Genomic DNA, 19,136 nt, shown 5'->3' on the forward strand with positions numbered 1-19,136 from the left:
AATGGTGTGTTCCTAATAAAATTCCCAGCAGGTTTTATATATTAAATACACAGAGAGGCTTGGGAAGCTCCAGCTCCAGTTCGCAGCCTACTTGTACAACAAAAATACACTGCAGAAAAAGGCATGGCTAAAAAAATATCCAAAAAATAGCGGTTTGAGACAAAACTCTCTGAAGACATGGGAGGATCTTTAGCATGTGAACCACCAGCTTCAGCTGAAAATTATCTTAGAGCCTAGGGAAGCAGCAAACACAGCCTGAAGGGGACAGTTCTGTCCTCTCTCTTGAGCAAAACGAGACGTGATGTGGATAAAACTTTCCCATCTCACCTCTAAGCAGGGTTTTATTTAGGCTGGAGGTGAAATTTTGCTTAATAACTGTAAAATACGGAGGTGTTGAATTGGGGAACCAGTGCCAACCACTTGGCTGCCGGAGGGAAAGAGCCCAAAACTCCAAGTCACCTTCAAAGAGGTGACTTCTCCAGAGCATCCCTTGTCCTCTCTTAGCTACAGAGCTGCTGCCAGGGCACAGATCCCAAAATAGGTGCCCTGATCCAGCCCTTGCTGGTGCCTTTATCCTTTGAAGGATGCTGCATGCAGGAGGGAATTACAGGCAGCCAAGCTTTGTGCTTTTCGTTTTGTTTTGCTGCCTGCAAATCCTCGGCAAACACTCGAGATATTTTCCATTCCATCAGTCATGGGGAGCCGGGATTGATTTTCAGCCAGTTATTGGCCTCCTACCTCCTTGGGATCAAAATTGAATGGTCTGAATGGAAAAAAAAAAAAAAAAAAGACCAAAACAAAGCAAAACAAATCTCTCTCTGGCTGCAGTCAGTTAACTCCTCACAGCAATGAAGGTGGAGGATGGAGGGCAAATGCAGGCAGATGAAATTATCAGAGGTGCTGGCAGCACAAGAGAAGCAGGGACCACGACCACGGGTCCCTCCCGGCTGCCAACACAGATTAGAAACCCGATATTGCTGTTTTTTTTTTTTATTTTCCACACAGACTTTTTGGTGACAATTCTGAGCCTCATCACTGCATGAGTTTCACCTGCCCGGGAAAAGGACGAGGGCAGAGACTGCTCAGCTTCTCCTCATCCTCCATCCCTGGGGGATGCTCGGCCAGCAAAGCCCTGTGGGGATGGATCAGGACATTCCCCAGGGCACAATCTGAGCTCTGATGAATATTCACAATCCTCAGCCACGCTGCTGGGACACAGGGATGGTGCTGTCACACTCTTACCTTGTTTTCTCCCTCAGGAGCCAGAGGATCCGTCATCCACGATCCGAAGCGGGACCCCGAGGTTTTAATTGTGATCGGGTCACTAATTCCCGTCAGCTTCCCACAGGCTGGAAAAGAGGGGAAGGCTGGTGAGCACCTCGAGTCCCACCCACTGCTCTGTGCCCACCGCTCTGCCCTGCTGAGGGTTGGTTTAATTACAGGCAATCAGGTCAGCAACGAGTGTCCGATGCTTTTGTTTGCTTCACACCTCTTAATGACAATTGTCCTCATCGCTGTCCCCAAGAAAAGGAGCTTTGCTGGGCTGAGAATGGCACAGAATTGAGAATGAGAGCAGCAGCCAGGTGGAGGAAGGAGCTGAAAGAGCTGCTCTGATCCAGCCAAGACAAAAAAAAAAGAAAAAAAAAGCAGCCGTGGCTATCCCAGCCCTGCTGGAAACGTGAGTTTGTTACAGGTTATGCAGAGGAGAAAAAAGAGGAAGGTGGAAAATGGCACACGGTATCAATCTGCTCCCTGCAAAGATCATTTCCCAGCTGCTTCCCCTGTCCCCCCCAGTGCTGCAGGCTCAGCACACACTGAAGGATCCTCCAGCTCCTCCAGCCAGCTCTGGCACTGGAAGCCAAATGCACAAGGATGAAGGTGGGAGCATCCCGAGCATCCCTCAGGAGCTGCCCCGGGAATCCTGCCCAGCTGAGCCTCCCCAGCACAGGGATGGGCAGGGACAGAGCCAGCTCTGGGGCACGCTCAGTGCTCCAAATCTGCTCGGTCAGGGAGCCAGGGCAGAGCCCTGCTGGGTTTTCAAGCCCTAAACATGAAGGGAAGCAGCAGCACCTCTCCTCCAGCTCATTTCCCAGCCCTGGCTCTGTCCCAGCACCTCTCTGGCGCTGTCCCATGGATATGGGATAGTGCAGCCACATCCAAGTTCCTTTTCCCAACAATATCCCCGAGTTTCAGCAGAGCTGCCACCCTGGCTCCCTGCCTCACCAAGGTTTGGACAAGGTGCGTGCAGGGAGGAGGGACAGGGAGGAGATGAAGATGCTACAGGAGCGATTGGGGCTGGTGAGGATTGTCCTGTTGGGCAGGGAGAGCTCATTTAAAACCCAGCCACCTGCAGGGTGGAGGCAGAGGGGGACAGCCAGCACCTGAAGCTCAGGAGGTGTTTCCTGAGCTCTCTTTTTGGTGTGGGAGCCTCTGGGAGCCCGGGGCAGGGGGAAGGGGCAGTGCTGGGGTGGAGAAGCTGCTCTGGGTGCTGTGTTGGAGCTGCACTGCAGAACCTGCTCAGTGGTGCCCAGGTGGGAGCTCCTGCAGGTGCTGCTGGAGCACGGGGAGAGCTCTGGCAGCTCGGGACAAGGTCATCCTGCTCCAAATTACCAAGTAAAATCATTGGATGGTTTTGTTATTAGGGACCATTAAAGGTCGTTTAGTCCAGCCCCCTGCAATGAGCAGGGATGTCTTCAACCAGATCAGGTTGCTCCTGACCTTCATAGAATCACAGATTTTACACCCTGAGCATTTCCAGAACTCTGCAATCCCTCTCAGCTGCCTCTCTCCCTGGCCTGTTCTCACCTGCATTTTAATTCCTGATCAGACACATCCACCTGCCTCAGCTCTGAGCTGTGGCCAAAGGGATCCCCTTAGCCCAGGGCAGGAAATAGAGGAAGATATTCCTGATGTGCACCATCAGTGCCCCCACAGCCTCCAGACCCGGGCAGATTAAGAGATGCTCCCAAAAAGCAGAGCCACAAGGCACAGGAATTTGCCCTCCTGCCTGCTGCACTCCAAACCTCTCAGCTCTCAAAGCACTGGAAAAGAGATGCAATGAGTTAAAATAACAAATTTTAATGTCTTACAGGGGTCCAGCCTTCCCCTAATCCCAGATCTGCTCAGTGCTGCCTTCCATTATCACAGCTTTACATTGCTGTCACTTTATCTCTTCCTCCCATTTCCCTGGAGAGGAGCGTGGTATAAAAGCTCATTGATTAAAAAAAAAAACCAAAAAAACCCAACAGTTTAAAAAAATAGCAGCGGCAGCTGATAAGGGTAAACCAGTGTTGTTTGCAACGTCTCCTACACGTTTAGCTGGAGGCACACACAGCCCAGCTCCTCAGCAGTGCAGGAGGGTTGTTCATTCTTACACAGTGTTCTCTCTCCTGCTCTAAACCCATCCCAGCTGCTGGGGGCAATTTAACACGGATTTTTAAGGTTTTTAAGTTAGATTTGCTGGGTTTGTCATGCAGGCACGGGCAGGAGATCCACAGCACATTTGGAATATCAGCAGCTGAGCCTTTTGCAAACGCCCTCCCTGTTGGAGTATGGGATGCTGTGGGAATTCCAGGGACAATGGTGCCACAGAAAAGCCCATCCTGCTGCTCACCCAGGAGTCCAGGACAGGGCAAAGCAGTGAGGAGCAGATTTTAGGGCCTCACAGAGGAGCTGCTTTCACTGCTCTTTGCCCAGTGCTGTTCAGGTCCTTTTTCCTGGGCACAAATCAGCCTCTTCCCCAATGTCCCTCCATCCCTGTGTCCTGCACCCTGCCACGAAATGCATCCCCACACAGCCCCTTCCTTCAGCTGCACCAGGAATTTTCCAGCACAAGTGGAACCCCGTGTTCCCCTCCCCTCCTCCCAGGATGCCAACACCTCCGCTCCAGATCCCGGATCCTGCCCACAGATCCTGCCTGGCAGCTCCCAGCAGCTCCTCCACCAACGCACAGGCACCAGCTCCTTCTGGGCTCTGTGCCTCTGCTGCCACAGCCGGGATCTTTCCCTGCTCCAGCTCCCAGGGAAGCCAAGGATTGAGCCCTGATCCCAGTCCAGAAAATCAAGGATTGATCCCTCATCCCAACCCAGAAAATCAAGGATTGATCCCTCATCCTAATCCAGAAAATCAAGGATTGATCCCTCATCCTAATCCAGAAAATCAAGGATTGATCCCTTATCCCAATCCAGAAAATCAAGGATTGATCCTTCATCCCAGTCCAGAAAATCAAGGATTGATCCCTGATCCCCATCCAGTTTTGACCCCAATCCCTCCACAGCAGGGATGGGGCTGTGGCAGCTGAGCTGTGCCTGGATCTTGCCTCTGTTACCCAAAACCATCGAGGAGGAGGCTCCATCCCCATCCCCACACCAGGATTTTTCCCAAGGAAATCTTGTCCTGCCTGAATTAAACTCCCCCCTGATCCAAGGAGTGACAACCCCTGCACTTCCTCTTAGGAACATTAATGCAAAGGCTAAAATCCCTGTGTAAATAGGGATCTTTAGGAGTGTAAACAGAAACACAGATTGAAGCTGCCATTATTGATTTTTTTTTTTCCCTCCACACACATGCCAGGGTCAGGAAGTGTTTTCACTATTGATCCATCAATAATGCTTAGGAAACCCAAAATGCAAACCAGGACCTTGGCTAAGGAAAAGGCTGCTGCACTGCCAAGGCTCAGCTCCCTGGGAGAGGTGAACTGGATGGGAATGTGGCACATCCCTCCCCTCCCCTTGGGCTGTGCTTGTAGCAGCAGCTCCCTGGCCCTCTTTGGGGCACACAGAAACTCCAGGGCAGCATCAAATCCCAGTTAAAACCTTCTCCTTGACACATCAGTGAGCAGAACTGAGCAGAAAACCTGCAGCAGAGTGAAATCCTCAGCAATCAGGGCCTCACTGTGTGGCAGCAAAGCATTTGTAAGGCTGTTACCTGAATTTAACTCAATTAACAATCATTTCCAGTGGCTGGCATGCCAGAGAGATAAACAGCATTGGAAATTCAATCTGTGCTGTTTCTTTTAAGTGACCAAATAAATCACAATCCTGAGTGAGCTGCAAATCCTCTGGGATGAGCTTTTGGGAGACCCAGGGCTGCTGCAAAAGAGCTGCCCTGACCCCAGAGAGACAGCAAGGGCAGGAAGAAGCCAAAAAGCCCAGTTAAAGACTCAAAAAAGATTTTAAAAAACACCCAGAAGTTTCTAGACAAGGTTACCTGCAAGAGCTCAGCATCCCTACCTGCCTCATTCTTACCTGGGTCACTGGTCCCAACTGGACCTGAGCATGAGGGGATGGAATGAGCAGAAAGGGTTAATGGTCCAAGAGCAAATTATAATTTTTTGGAGCCCTGAATGGTTTGGGATCTACTCCTTAAAGCCTGCCCAGGGTCAGTGGGAGGATTGTGGGGGCCAGGATGGATTTGTTTAAAGAACTGTCCCCAAATTTAAAGTCTCAAATCCCAGCTCCTGCTGCTGCTCCTTCTCCCTACGACCCACAGCTCCTCCTCATCCTCAAGGGACGGGCTGAAGGCTCTGGGAACAGCAAGGGGATCCCTCCTTGGGCACTTTCTCCTCCTGGCTGAGAGGATCCACTCTAGGGCAGAGCTGCCCTTGCTGGGGATGTGGGGCTGCCAGGAGCTCTCTGTGTGCCCCTGGTCCACCTCACCCTCCTGGGCCTCTTTTCCTTTCTTTTCTTTCTTTCTTATCTGTTCATCCCTTCCTTGTCTTCCCACTGCACGGTGCCCACCTGATAAAGCTCCAGGAATTAGGGATTAAATCATTCCAGCCCTGCTCATTCCTGTCCCCATTAGGCTTTAGGGGGAAGTTCAAGAGGACAAGGTTAGAATTTGCCTCCATGCCCAACCCTGCTGCCCTCCCTGTGACCATCACGGGGTCAGAAAGGGGCAGAAAGCCCCAGCCTGTCCTGCTCTCAAACCAAACCTGGGCCACCAGCACTCATTAATTAATGAGAAATCAAACTCTGATCTCTCTTGGCCAAGGGGGTTTTACCTGTCCCAAGGGTACGTCGGTGCCTGACTTGTTCAAATCCTCTGAGCATCCACATTTAAATGGGAATTTGACTCTCTGAGTGAGATGGAGCCTACGAGGGACATCCAAAGAACTAGGGGATGGAAATAGAGAGGGAATGGAGGGGAGGTGGCTGCTCACAGTGTGGAGGCATCTACAAACAAGCCAAAGCAACCCCAGCAGCAGAGCCAAGAGAGAAACAAAGCATTACCTTGCCAGGGATATAAAGTGCTCAGAAGAGATCTGATCTTCCACGAAGTTACCTGAGAGTGTAATTTCGTATGTGCTACCAAAATAGACTGCAGAGCAGTTAATGTGTTTGGATTATCTAAATGGCGTGGCAAGAAAGTCAATAATGGAAGGAGAAATTAAATCAAGTCAGAGCTGGCCCAACAAATGGTGCAGAGAATCCTTGCAGCTGTGGAAGGCAGTGCCCTGCTCCTTCCCCTTGCCTTTGGGGGGTCTCACGTTGGGTTTGGGGGCAGCTGAGCCTCCCCAAAACAGCCCCACGAGTTTTCAGTGAATTCAAACCCTCTGGGCGAGGTCAGAGATGAATCGCTGGTGGTGCAGCAGCAGCCTGATGGAAATGGCTCCCTCGGGGAACGGGAGAGGGAGGATTGCCATCCCGCACGGGGGCAGGACCGCGCCGCGCACCAGCTCCGTCATGCTCTGCTCCGGGGGGATTGGCCAAGATGCAAAAAAAAAAAAACAAAAAAAAAACCAAAAGAAAAGAAAAGAAACCGAGGGAAACCGAGGCACAGCCCCACACCCCCCACCACGAGCAGAGCCCTTTGCTGACGGGCCAGGTCCAGGGATGCAGAAGCAAAAAGGGGTGCAAGTGCTGGCTTTGCATAAGCCCGAGCTGCCGCTTATGCAAGCGCCACCCACACGCCCGCTCTGGGGACAGGATCCTGAAGCGCTCAGGCCACGAGCAGCATGGCTCCCGCCAGTAACCCTGGGCAGGACTAATCCCAGGAGGAATGCTGCTGGTGGCAGAAGCTTGGCAGGATCACCCCTGGCTGTGTGGAGCTCATCCCTCGCGGCCGGGCGCGGCACCAGATGTCCAGCGGGGCATCTCTGCCTCCGGCCGGGATGCGTGTGCTGGCACCGGTGGCCAGTGGCCAGTGGCATCAGAGCCAGGGCCACCATGGTGGTTCTGAGCCTACCTAATTTTTGCATGCATGCACGAAGCCTTTCTTCAAGATTTGACACTCTGTTCTGAAGCTCTTCGTAGTCATAGGCGCCAATCTCCTCCTGGAGTTCGTTTAGAACTGACGTCAGATTCTGGACCTCCTCTTTAAACTGCAATACCAATTTGGCATCGGCTTTGTACTCTTCCAACACTGGTATCAAAGGCCTAAGTTCCTCCATTTTCGCTTTTATTGCCTGCAAGGTTAAAATAAGCTCGGTTCAGTGCTATGCGTGCAAAAATCTGCAACACTCTGCCTTGACCTGGGTGCTTCCTATGGGAGCGAAATGTTCACATTTCCCACAATTATTAGCATTAAAATTAGCTCAATTATTATTTTTGGTCCGAATGATGTCTTGGCAAGAACATATTAAACAGGCTGCAGAACACCAAAATATTTGGGAAAGGCCTTTATTTGTCATTTTTAGAATGCAACATCTTAGGGTTACATGCTTCAGATCACATACACAAAGAGTTGTTGTTTTTTTTTTTCTTTTTTTTCTTTCCAAAAAATAAAAGAAAATAAGATATATATGCATTGACAAGGGTTTCAAACTATTCATGAAATGCATCTACAATTGCATGCAAAGGAAGATCTCGGTTGTGTGGTTCAAGGTTCCTTAGTGAGATATGGTGCTAATTTGGAAAATAATAAAAAAAAAAAAAAAAAATCAATGCATGGTGCAAAATGCTCTGTGGCCCTCTTTTCATGGTTACATGGGAGTGAACTGCTTCTTCAGTCACTGCAGCATTGAAAAAACTTGCTTTTTAGTTAGCCCTGTAAGCAAGAAAATGAAATACTGTTGAGGATCTAGCTCACTAACCTGCCTTATATAGATAGCCATTCATAGACAAATACTCTTACGGCACTAAAGAGAGAAAAAAAACCAACACAAGAGCTCCAAAGCACTCACAGTTTAATGCTGGCATTAGCAGGAACAAAATGCTGTGGCTGTTCTTTCAAATGCTGCTTTGGCAGCAAATTAGACAAAAAATTCCTCACTGGTTTCATGCGCGGAACAGAAAAATAAAATTCATTATCAAATGGATTTTACACAAATGAATTTCTTTTTTCTTTTTTTATTTTTATTTTTATTTCTTTTTTCTTTTGGCTTTTTGCTCATTTAAAAGGCTCAGAATGCAGCATTTTGTTGCAGATGCTTTGCTCCAGCAGTTAATGAGTAGACATTAATATGCATGCACCTACCCGTTAATGAAGCGTGTTAGAACACCCAAAATCCCTGGTGCTGCTCAAATTACAGTGGCCAAGCTCCCAGCACCCAGGGCTGTGACATCTGCCTGTGTCCTGAAGCTTTTTGGGGCTGAACAGGATCAGGAATTCCTCCTCAGCCTCCTTCCCATCCATCCCCTCCTATTTAAGCCTTTTTTTTTTTTTTTCCCCTCCTGTGCTTTGCATGTGGGGAACGCTTTAATTTTATTTCATTTTAACTTCCCTGGCAGGCAATGGGGAGGGTGGAACTCATCAGAACGGTGTGTGTGTGGGGGAAATCAATAATAACTGAGATAAAGAAATAATTAAATAAAAGAAACTCATGTTCAAGTCTTTCCATCCAGACTGCAGAGCTAAATTTAGGGTCCTGCAGTAGCTGGAGATGGGGAGCGGAGGAGGTGGAGTTGGTGAAAAGTTTTATGAACCATCTTCCCAGATTTTTATGAGATAATCGTGGTATTTCAGTATTTAGCATTTAAAAAATCTGCTTTAAAATACCAGCCAGCTGCCTGCAAACGAGGGTGGGGATCAGCTGGGTGGCTGATCAGAAAAATCCCCAAATTCCACCAGAAATCTTTTCAGTTTGATTTTTTTATACCAATTATCCCACAGCACTGCTAAAATATAAGATTCCAATATTGCTCAGAACATCTTTTTTGGCAATTTCATTCATCCTCAAGCAACTTCCTGAGGGTTTGGCCACTGCTCCCAGTGCCAGCTGCATTCCAGAGGCTGCAGCTCCACTCCCCCTCTGCCCAGCACCAGGACACCACACCAAACCCATCAGAAGGTGCTGCCAACACCCCAAATTGGACAAAATCCTGGAGATGTGCAGTGGACAGCTGTCATAATTGTAATTTTTAATTTTTTTTTTCTTTTTTTCAGGGGGGATGGTGTTTTATTGATGAACTCCTTTCTCCAGCCCTCCCCAGGGGAGATGTGGTTTGGTGACTGTGGTTCACCACGAGCTGCAGGAATGGGAAGGGAGCCCCAGTTCTTGGGTTTTCCCAAGAAATGGGTGCTGGGCACGGCATGGAGAAGCTGCCTGGGCACCCAGGGGAACCCACCTCACCCCCCTGATGGGATCACCCTGCACTGCCCCACTGAGGGCACCCAGCTGGGTGTGGGAACACGGAGATTTGGGCTTTTACCCCATAACAAGATGCAGGGCTGAGGATGTGGGGTCACAGCCTGGACCTGGCTGTGTTTTGGCCAGGAAGGACCCCAAGCTGTTCCCCTGAAAGGGCACCAGGGCCACAGTGCTGTCCCCATCCCAACAATTCCCTGGCACAGCTCCTGGAGCAGTTTGGAAATCAGACCTACCTTAAACTGCCTTGCCAGGTGCTGCTTGTGGCTTTCTTCCACTTGCTTAAATTTGGATTCCAGTCCCCTCATCTGGTTTTCCATCTTCTCCACGTACTGTAGGTCTCTCTGAGTCCTCCTGTCCAGCACCTCTATCGACTGGGACATGTTTTGCACCTGTCAAACGAGAAGGGACTCATTAAGAAGGTGCTGCCAGCTGTCAGGCAGCCCCCCTTGCATCCCAAGGCTGACCTTTTCCACACACTCAGCACAGCTAAAGGCCAATCAGCCCATGCATTATTTACTGCTTCATCAACAGCAGCTCCCAGGTTACGACCCCGTGCTCTAAAACATAGCAAAATCGGTTTCATAAACGATTTTCTTTTTTTACTGCTGCGCTGCAGAGAAGAATTCAGCAATCTGACATGGAAATGAGGGGCGTTGTTGAGGTTGAAATGCTTTTCTCAGGTTGCCAGGGGCACGGGGAGAGCTCAGAGGTGACAGCAGCACACCTGGCTGGGAGGAAAAGCTTCTGCCCAGGTGCACTTGTGCACATTTCCATCTCCCCGTGAGCTCAAACCTCACTCCCCACCAGCAGAACTTTCCTTATCCACCCAAACAGCCACCACAAACCCAGCAGCAGGGAGAGAATCCTGGAGCTGGGGAGCACCAGGCATGGTTGGTAGCCCAGCAGTGCAGGAGCTGGCCCGGCCAGGGGAAAGGTGCCAGGAGCTTGGCTGGGCTCTCAGTGAGAAAACCGAGCTGAAGGTGTGAGCAGGGGAGGGGAACGCCAGCGAGGCTTGACCTGATTTTGAAGGTTGGCTGCCATCTGATTTATGGAGATATTCCCTCCTGTTCTCCAGGCTGGGAGAGGGGCCCTGACGTCAGCTCCTCTTTTCCACTGAGCCATATTTCAGGGTTTTGCAGAGGGGCTGGACGTGTTTGTGACACGGTGGGGACGTGACGGGGCTCAGCCCACGGGTGCCGCTCCTGCCACCGCCACGTCACCCCCCCCAGCAGTGCCACCACCACGGTGACGTCCGTGGGGACAGTGACTCAGGCACCCAGGCTGCTCCCAGCCAAACCTGGGCAGGAGCCAGCCCTGTCCCCTGGATGTCACATCCCCTCCTGTCTGCGTCCTCGTCACAGCTGAGCTGGCACAGGGAAGGAAGGAGAGACGCGAGTGGCATCACTCTGCAATGTCACCATCATTTCCTCTGGCAAATCCCACCGTGAGGGGCTGGCACTCACCTGGAGTGGCAGAGTGAGGGCATGGCAGGACACCTGTGCCAGCAAATGCCAACTGTGGGAGCTCCAGCTTGGAAAAACCATCCCAAAACCCGCTGCTCACTCAGGATGGCACCGAAACTATTGCAGGGATCTACTAAAAACGCATGGATGAGCTGCACGGCAAAGGCCAGCAGGTTTTGGAGAGTTCTGTACAACTGCTCCTCAGCAGAGGTGAAGCTCTTTGCAGTCTCTGAGCCTCAGAGATGAACCAGAACCTGCTGACCCCCCCCCCCCCAGGACCTGCTCAGGGAGCTGTGAGGAGCAGGGAAGAGCAGAACAAGGTTTGGAGGAGAAAAAAGCAAACCTGAGCTCAGCCTGGTCAGCTCCCATTAAGCTGTGCCTCCCGCAGGGAATGTGAGCTCTCAGTGGGTGTTAATTCACCTGGGCTGGATGTGGAGGAGCTTGAAGACCTCTCTGTGCCCTGAGGCAGGAGAAGGGAAGCCTTTGACAAGCCTGGCTGAGCTGCCAAGCTACTTTTATTCCAGTTACCCAGCCTATCCTTCGAGTCGAGCAGCAGAATTGTTCCGAGGAGCAGACAGAGGGACGACTCCTAGGGCTCATGCAAAATTAATCCCATTTATTCCATTAGTGCCTAACCCCAGCTGCAAATAGTCAGAAAAGAGCATTTCTGTAATGACAGACCAAGATCTGAGTAAAATTTGGGGGGGCTCCTTAGGCTCTTAGGAGATGAGGAGGGAGAGACACCTCTGCTCTCAGAGCATCTCTCTCAGGCTGCTGCCCTCAAACACCTCTGCAATGGCTCTGCTCCTCCCTGAAGCCGAGGAAAATAACCTCCTCACGTGCCTCTGCCTAAAATTAGCCGCTGTGCTATTCTGGGGTGGATTTTACAAGCCCAGAGTGGGTATTTGTTGCCCGTGTTGTTTTCCATCAGGCAAGATCCGGGCCAGATTTGTAGGGAACGAGTGTGAGATCCCTGACAGCCCCTGTGCTCCAGCAGCTGAGGATCTGCTTGTTTTCCCTCATTAGCATATTATGCCCTTGATCCACCAAAGTACTTTGGCACATGATTAGGTTTCAATGAGCCTGTTGGAGCTCAGGCTGAAGCATGTACAGAAGTGCTCTAATGAACTCAGGCCCAAGGATAGTGCCTCTTAAATTCCCTCAGCTCCATCCATCAGCTGCAGCCCTCAAACATCTCCTGGAAATGCTTTTTCTGCCTCCTCTCTCTCAGCCTGAAACCTCATTTTCACCGAGATAATGTGAGACAGATACCTGTGGCTGTCTGGGGGAAAAGAGTTATTTTTAGCAGTAGAAATAGGAAATTAATACAAATGAAGCTTGCAGTGCTGCTCTTGTCATCCTGTTTGACGAGTTGATTCACAATTAAAGCAGAGTAACAGGGAGTCAGTATTGGCCTGGTGACCTCAGTGAGGTTTATAAGGTCAAATCCATGGTTTAAACCCTGCTCAAGCCTCCCCGTGGGTCAGCTTTTCCTGCCAGCTTTGGGGTTTGAGCTGGGATGAACCCTGGGATGAACTGATGCAGCAACAGCAAGAGGAATCTTGAGGGAGATTTTCAAGGTCTAGGGGAAAAACCAGCAGAGAAACGGGCTCAGCTGATGGTTCAGGATAGGAAAGTTCATCAGATAAGGTTTGCAGGAGGCACTGATGGCTGAGATGCCCCTGTCCCCATGTGCACACCTGGGGGTGACCAACAGAGCAAAAAAAAAAAAAAAAAGAAAAGTTCAATCTGGAAATCAGCGCTGGCTGAGAAGAAGGATTGGCAGGAAACCAGAAATGGTTTCACCATCAGAGGAGGAAGTTATCCCTGATAACAGGGCCAGAACAAATAAACAAATAAATACAATTCTGTCTGGAGATCAAACACAACGTGATGACGAGCAGCTCTGAGGTGATGCCTTGGTTTGGGTGCAGTCCAAGGTCTGGGCTCAGCACCTGCCACGTGTAAGGCTGGAAGGACTCGGTGTACCCCGGCCAAGGATGAGCTCAGACACCTCGAGTGTCAAACCCTGAACACTCTGTGCAGCCCTGCCTGCCCTCCCCTCCCCTCTTTCACCTGTCAGGATGCCCAGCACTCCTTTCCAGCCACGGGAGCTGCAGTTCCTACACACACACATGCTCACAAACTCAGCACGGATGGATGGCAGCTCTGAACCTCAAAATTCCGAAAGATTCTGCATGGAGATTGGTCCTGAAAATGCTGTAATTGCTTTGTGTGCACACAAATGCAGCATCCCTGCAACACCTCATCATTTCCATGGGTGAATTCCTTGGAAAATCCAAACACAATTCCCCTCTTGACACATTGTGCTGCTTCCTCTGCTGCCAGGGAGAAACCAGGAGCTGCAATTTTTTCCCCATCACAAAGCTAGGGTTAGAACGCCAGGTGAGGGAAGGAGTTTTTCAGGATTGAAATCTTTCCTGGGAAGCTGGAAGCTCTGCCCTGCAGTTGTTTTCACCTCCAGGGATTATCAGTTCAGCCTCCATCAAGATCAGATGTCTGGCACTAAGAGCCCATTCCTTATTTTGGGGTTTTTCATATAGGTTAGCGTGGGAGTGAGATGCAGGCAGATTAGCAGGCAGGTAACATATCCCACAACACATGCCCAGAAATCCTGCTCCTCCCTCACTTTTTATCCATTGGCAGCCAGAGAGCTGCATTAAAAAAAACCCCACTGAGCACTTCCACCCTCCTGATGTTATCCCAGGTCTCCCATTCCCAACTCCTGCCCATCAGCAGAGGGCATTGGGTCAAATCCTGAATTTTTTTTTGGAGTTTATGAAGAGTTCTGGGAACATCTCTGAGCTGTTCATAAATCCTGCTGCCTCTCAGGAGCAAATGCACCCAGGGCATTATTGCTGTGAGAAAGGAAAGCTGGAGTTGGGATTATTTTTAGCAGCTTCTGACAACCCAAAGAATTGTTTTAGGGCTGAATGTTTCCTGGCTGGCTTTATTGTCCTCAGCACATGGGGAAATCAGTTAAGTGGAGGTTTAATATTGTTAGAGGGAATTAATACAGCAGCTTCCCCCAAAGCAGCAGGATGAAAATTCTTTTGTCATGCACGGCACAGGCCAATATAGCATTAGGGGATGGGGTTTAATTATATATCCAACACAGGAGCCAGCTCATATTTGCAAGAGAAGAGCACAAATTCACATGAAACAGCATTTCTTCACTGAAATCTATTATCTGGAAAATTTCTTGTTATTGGGGATGTTTCCCTAATGAGATTCTTTGATCTTTTTGGACAGCAGACTATTAAAAACTAATCAAGAGGATGTCAACGTTAGGAAGAAAACCACGGAGTGTCATCTCTGTGCTACCTGCTGCTGACAGCTTGCAGGGTTTTACTTGACCTTTTTAATGCCACCTTGCCTAGGAAAGCTTGGCTTTGGGCTTTTAATTCTCTCTCCTCTCCTGTTGCTGAGTCTGCTTTGAAACTGCTTGTGCCAACGGAATGAAAAAAGGGGCTTTTTTATTTTATTTATTTATTTTTTTTTTTTTTTTAGAGATACAGTTCAATATTGGTGCTTTGATCTCAGCAGTTTTCCCTTGACCTTAGGGCAGGCTTTCCTCCCAGAAAACACTTAAGAGATTTCTCCTGCTGCCTTCAGCTGCACACACAGAGACAACTACAGCACAGAAAAGCCACCCCAAGGGATTTTCCCTGGAAAACAAGGCTCAGCTCAGGTTTTTACCCCATCAAACCGAACCATTTTTGCCAGGAGGGGTCGAGCATTACCTTTTCTAGGAGTTGTCTCAGCTGCTTTGTCCTGGCATCACGCGAGCACATCGTCTGCTGAGGTGCCACCACTGTGCATATACAACGTCCCTCGCTGTCCTGGGCAGAGCTGTACACCTGCCAGCTTTCCTCTGGGTTGGTAGGCAACACCTAATTAACACAGGGAAACATGGGTTAATTAAACAGGCAGGGCTGTGGGGAAACAGGATGGACGTGGCAGAGCTGTGCTGGAGACTCCTCCGAGGGCCCAGCTGGCAAAATTCACTTGGAATGCAAAAATATGGATTGGGGACGAATGAAAGAAGGGTCTGGAAAGGAGAGCAAGAGCTGAAAACACGAAGGCAACGCAAATGGGAAAACGTGGACACATGGAAAGGCAGAATTGGGAGAATTCCGGGCGCTGAGCACATCGGGGCGGGGACTTGGTGCCCTGCTGGGGTGACAGAGCGCTTGGAGTGTCCTTTACAGCGGGACACGGAGGTGGCCGAGCCCCCGGGGAGGGCACAGGGTCCTGCCGAGGGCCGGGCACTGCTCCGTGCCCCCCAGAGCCCTCCCGGGCCGGCAGCCGGAGCTCAGCTCTGCTGGGTGCACGGCCACTCCTTTTCACTCCTGTTCTCCATCACAATTCCCCCTTTCCCCTGCCAGGTCCTGAGGGGATGAGGAGCTTCCCAACCAAGCACTTCCCTCCATTCCTGTGCAGAATTCCAGCAGGGATGATGGGATGCAGTCCTGAGGGCACCAGCCGTGCCCGAGCATCCAGGACAGCACATTCCCCTCGTGCTCTCCAAACCTCTCTGGTCTTAATTCTCCTTTATTTAATCCATTATTTAATCCCAACCCAGCCTCGGAACACTTCGAAGGTGTCCCCAAGCAGAAGTGGAAATGTTCTTTCCACCGCTTCACTCCAGAACAAATCACCTTGCAAATGCCCACGTTTGACAGACATGCCCAGGCAGACGCACAATTGGATTCCCTGGCTAAACCAACCGGGGGAAAGAAAAAATAATAATAAATGGATCTCATAAACCCTGACAACGTGGAAAAAAAAAAATAAAATAAATCCCAGCTTCCTTCGCTCAGCAGCACAAGCACTACACGGAATACTCCGAGAGCAGCAGAGCTGCATAGCGGAGCTCCGTGCAGCCTGCAGGAGGAAGGTGCCCGATTTTCCCTGCCCAGGAAAGACAGACGGACAGACCGGGATGATTTTCCCTGCCATTCCCACAGTGGGAAGCTGCAGCAGAGCAGGGACAGGGGATGTCCAGCCCTTCACGGCGACATCCCGGCTGCATCTCCATCGCAGCGAGGACGGATCGCGGAGGGAGCGCAGCGCAGGAGCCTCCCGGGACCCGCACCCGCTCTCCCCGCGCCTCCCGAGCGGCCACCAGGGAAACTTTGCGTCCCTTTGGCTGCCGGAGGAGCACCCGGCTCGCCCCCAGCCATGAACGAGGCATGGCTGGATTAGAGAGATGCTCCCTGCAGCGTCACCCCCATCTCCTGTGCCCTGACCGCCCCATCCCCGCTCCCGCAGCACCGCGGGGACACTTGGCCGCGATGTCCCCGCGATCCTGCCCCTCCCCGGGGCGCTGCGGCTCCCGCAGGGGGGACCCTGCTGGCCATGGGGACACCTGGGCAAGGAGAGGGGGGACACCCGGGCGGGGAGGGACGGGGCGGCGGTGGCGGGGATGCTCCGGGAGCTTGGGATGCTCCGGGAACCTGGAATGCTGCGGGATGCGGAGATGCTCCAGGAACCTGGAATGCTCCGGGATGCTCCGGGATGCGGGGATGCTCCGGGATGCTCCGGGATGCTCCGGGCAGCCCTCCCCGTGCCCCGCCGCCCCCCCGCACTTACTCCCGTGCTGCGGTCCAAGGTGCCGCCCGTGGCCGCCGTGAGTTTGGTGGTGTTGAGCCCCACGAGGGAGGGCAGCGTCTGCGACATCCAGTTGGTGATCATGGCCATGGTGCTGAGGACGACTCCAATCTTGAGTAAAGGCACAGACATGTCTGCGGGGGGGGCGGCAGGCACCCTTCATTCTGCACCGGCGCCGGGCTCCATGCCGCTGGGTTCGGGCTGCGCCAGCCGCCCGGCCGCCGCCGCCGCTCGCCGCCGGCCCATCCTCCTCCTCCTCCTCCTCCTCCTCTTCCTCCTCCTCCTCCCTGCCGCCCTGCCCGGCTCTGCCGCTGTGCCCGCTGTGCCCGCTGTGCCCGAGCCGAGCGGGGCCGGTCCCTGCGCCCGCCGCCGCCGGAGCGAGCGGCTGCAGGAGGAGGGACCGGAGAGGGGCGGGGAGCGCCCAACCCAGCCAGGGACACTGCGGTGGGCGAGGGAGGGAGAGGGAGGGGACAGCGGAGTGCAGGGAGGGAGGTTTGGGGATGGGGGAGAGCGGGGAGGGAGGGGAGAAAAGGTTTGGGGAGAAGGGAGTGGGAGGAGAGAAAAGGGAGGGATGGAAAGAGGGAGAAAAGATTGATGGAGAAAAGATTTGGAGAGAAAAGGTCTCCAAATAAAAGATCTTGGGCGTAAAAGATCTTGGGAAAAAGGAGTGAAGGGAAGAAGAGGAGAAAAATTATGAGGAGAAAAAATTTGGGGATAGGGAAGTGGAGGGAAGGAGAGATAGAGAAATATAGGGAGAGAAGATTTGGGGAGAAAAGGTTTGGGGAGAAGGGAGTGGGCGGAGAGAAAAGGGAAGTGGAGGGATGGAAAGAGGGAGAGATACGGGAGAAAATATTGATGGAGAAAAGATTTGGAGAGAAAAGGTCTCCAAATAAAAGACTTTGGGCGTAAAAGGTCTTGGGAAAGAGGACTGAAGAGAAGAAGAGAATAAAAATTATGAGGAGAAAAGATTCGGGGACAGGGAAGGGGAGGGAAGGAGAGATGAAAAATATGAAGAGAAAAGATTTGGGGAGCAAAGGTTTGGGGAGAAAAGATTTAGGGAGCAAAGATTTGGGGAGAAGGGAGTGGGAGGAGAAAAAAAGGAAATGAGGGATGGAAAGAGGGAGAGATCCGGGAGAAAAGATTGGTGGAGAAAAGATTTGGAGATAAAAGATCTCCAGATAAAAGAAAATGGGAAAGAGGAGTGAAGAGAAGAAAAATTATGGGGAGAAAAGATTTGGGGATAGGGAAGTGAGGAGAAGGAGAGATGAAAAAATATGGGGAGAGAAAATGTTTGGGGAGAAAAGGTTTCTGGAGAGGGGAAAAATTTTGGGAGAAAAGGTTTGGGGAGAAAGGAAAGAATTGGGGAGGGGGGAGAGATTGAGCACAAACAGGCGTGGGAAGAGAGAGAAAGGTTTGGGGAGAGGGAAGAAGATTTGAGGAGATAAATTGGGTGGGGGAGAGGAATGAGGAGAGCGGGAAAATTGGGGAGGAAGTGGAAGGGGTTTTGGGGAGGTGGAAGAGATTTTGGGGAGGTGGAGGAAGGGGTTTTGGGGAGGTGATGGAAGGGATTTTGGGGGGCTGGAAGGGATTTTGGGGAGGTGATGGAAGGGATTTTGGGGGGCTGGAAGGGATTTTTGGGGCGCGGTTCCCCCGCTGCGGCGCTGTGGCGCCCTCTGGCGGCTGCGGTCGGCGCTGCGAGCCGGGGTCGCTCGGTGACAGAGCGGGGACAGAGAGGGGACAGAGCGGGGACAGAGAGGGGACAGAGAGGGGATGGAGCGGGGATAGAGAGGGGACACAGCAGGGACATCGCGACCGTGCCACGACCAAGGAGCCGGAGCAGTTCACCGCGGTGCCACCGCGGGCTGAGGGGACCCCTGAGTGTCCCCTGTGTGTCCCCAGGTCCAAGCGGGCTGTCAGAGCATCCCCCACACTCCGCATTGTCACCTCGCCACGTCCTGCCACCACAGCAGCTCCTGAGCACGAAGCATCAACCGAACCTCAGTGCCAGCCCTGCCTGCCCCGTCCCTGCTCCCGCCTCATTCCCTGCAGGAATTCCCTGCCCAGGGCTGCAAAGGGCACACGCGGCCTCTCTGGCCAGCCTGGAGTGTCACCTGGGCTCGGTCACCGCTCAGGTGTCCCCAAGCCATTTGCAGAACTGCCTCGATGGCTTCAGAACCAAAATCTGCCACCAGCACAACTCCACAGTTCCTGCATCTTCCCCAAGAGAACTCTCTGTGCAAAGCATGGCAGAAATGAACGCCCTGTCCCTCTCCAGGGGACAGCAGTGCCATCCCCTGCTCTGTGACACAGCCCCAGCCTTGCCGTGGGTGCAGGAGAGCCTCGACTGCTCCATGGCCTGGCCCTGGGAGCCACCAAATTCCCTCTGGAGTCAGCCCAGCCCCAGACCTGACCCCTCAGAGCTGCTGTGCCAATGCTGTTCATTGTCGGGGTGGGGGTTTTGTTGCCCCAAAACCCTGTCCCAGCAGTGCCTGCTCCCGTCCAGCACGCGG

The 19,136-nt window shown here is 52.0% G+C and overlaps 1 protein-coding gene across 2 annotated transcripts in view; it reads right to left on the bottom strand.

The window, feature by feature from the left end:
* The window catches only part of OLFM1 (olfactomedin 1), a 31,564-nt gene that overhangs the window by 3,751 nt on the left and 8,677 nt on the right, over positions 1–19,136 (bottom strand). The window contains exons 1-5 of one of the 2 annotated variants that reach the window (XM_088177494.1): positions 16,609–16,868; positions 14,757–14,906; positions 9,763–9,918; positions 7,186–7,405; positions 1,243–1,349 (exon numbers count right to left, since the gene is read on the bottom strand). In XM_088177494.1, the coding sequence (XP_088033620.1) occupies positions 1,243–1,349; positions 7,186–7,405; positions 9,763–9,918; positions 14,757–14,906; positions 16,609–16,758 (783 nt within the window). In that variant the 5' untranslated portion in view covers positions 16,759–16,868. Of the gene's footprint in view, positions 1–1,242; positions 1,350–7,185; positions 7,406–9,762; positions 9,919–14,756; positions 14,907–16,608; positions 16,869–19,136 lie in introns of those variants that run through there. The other variant, XM_088177495.1, reaches the window with a different exon arrangement.

This window comes from Sturnus vulgaris, chromosome 22 (assembly GCF_052056855.1).
Source record: "Sturnus vulgaris isolate bStuVul1 chromosome 22, bStuVul1.hap1, whole genome shotgun sequence".
In the NCBI taxonomy this organism is placed as follows: Eukaryota; Metazoa; Chordata; class Aves; order Passeriformes; family Sturnidae; genus Sturnus; species Sturnus vulgaris.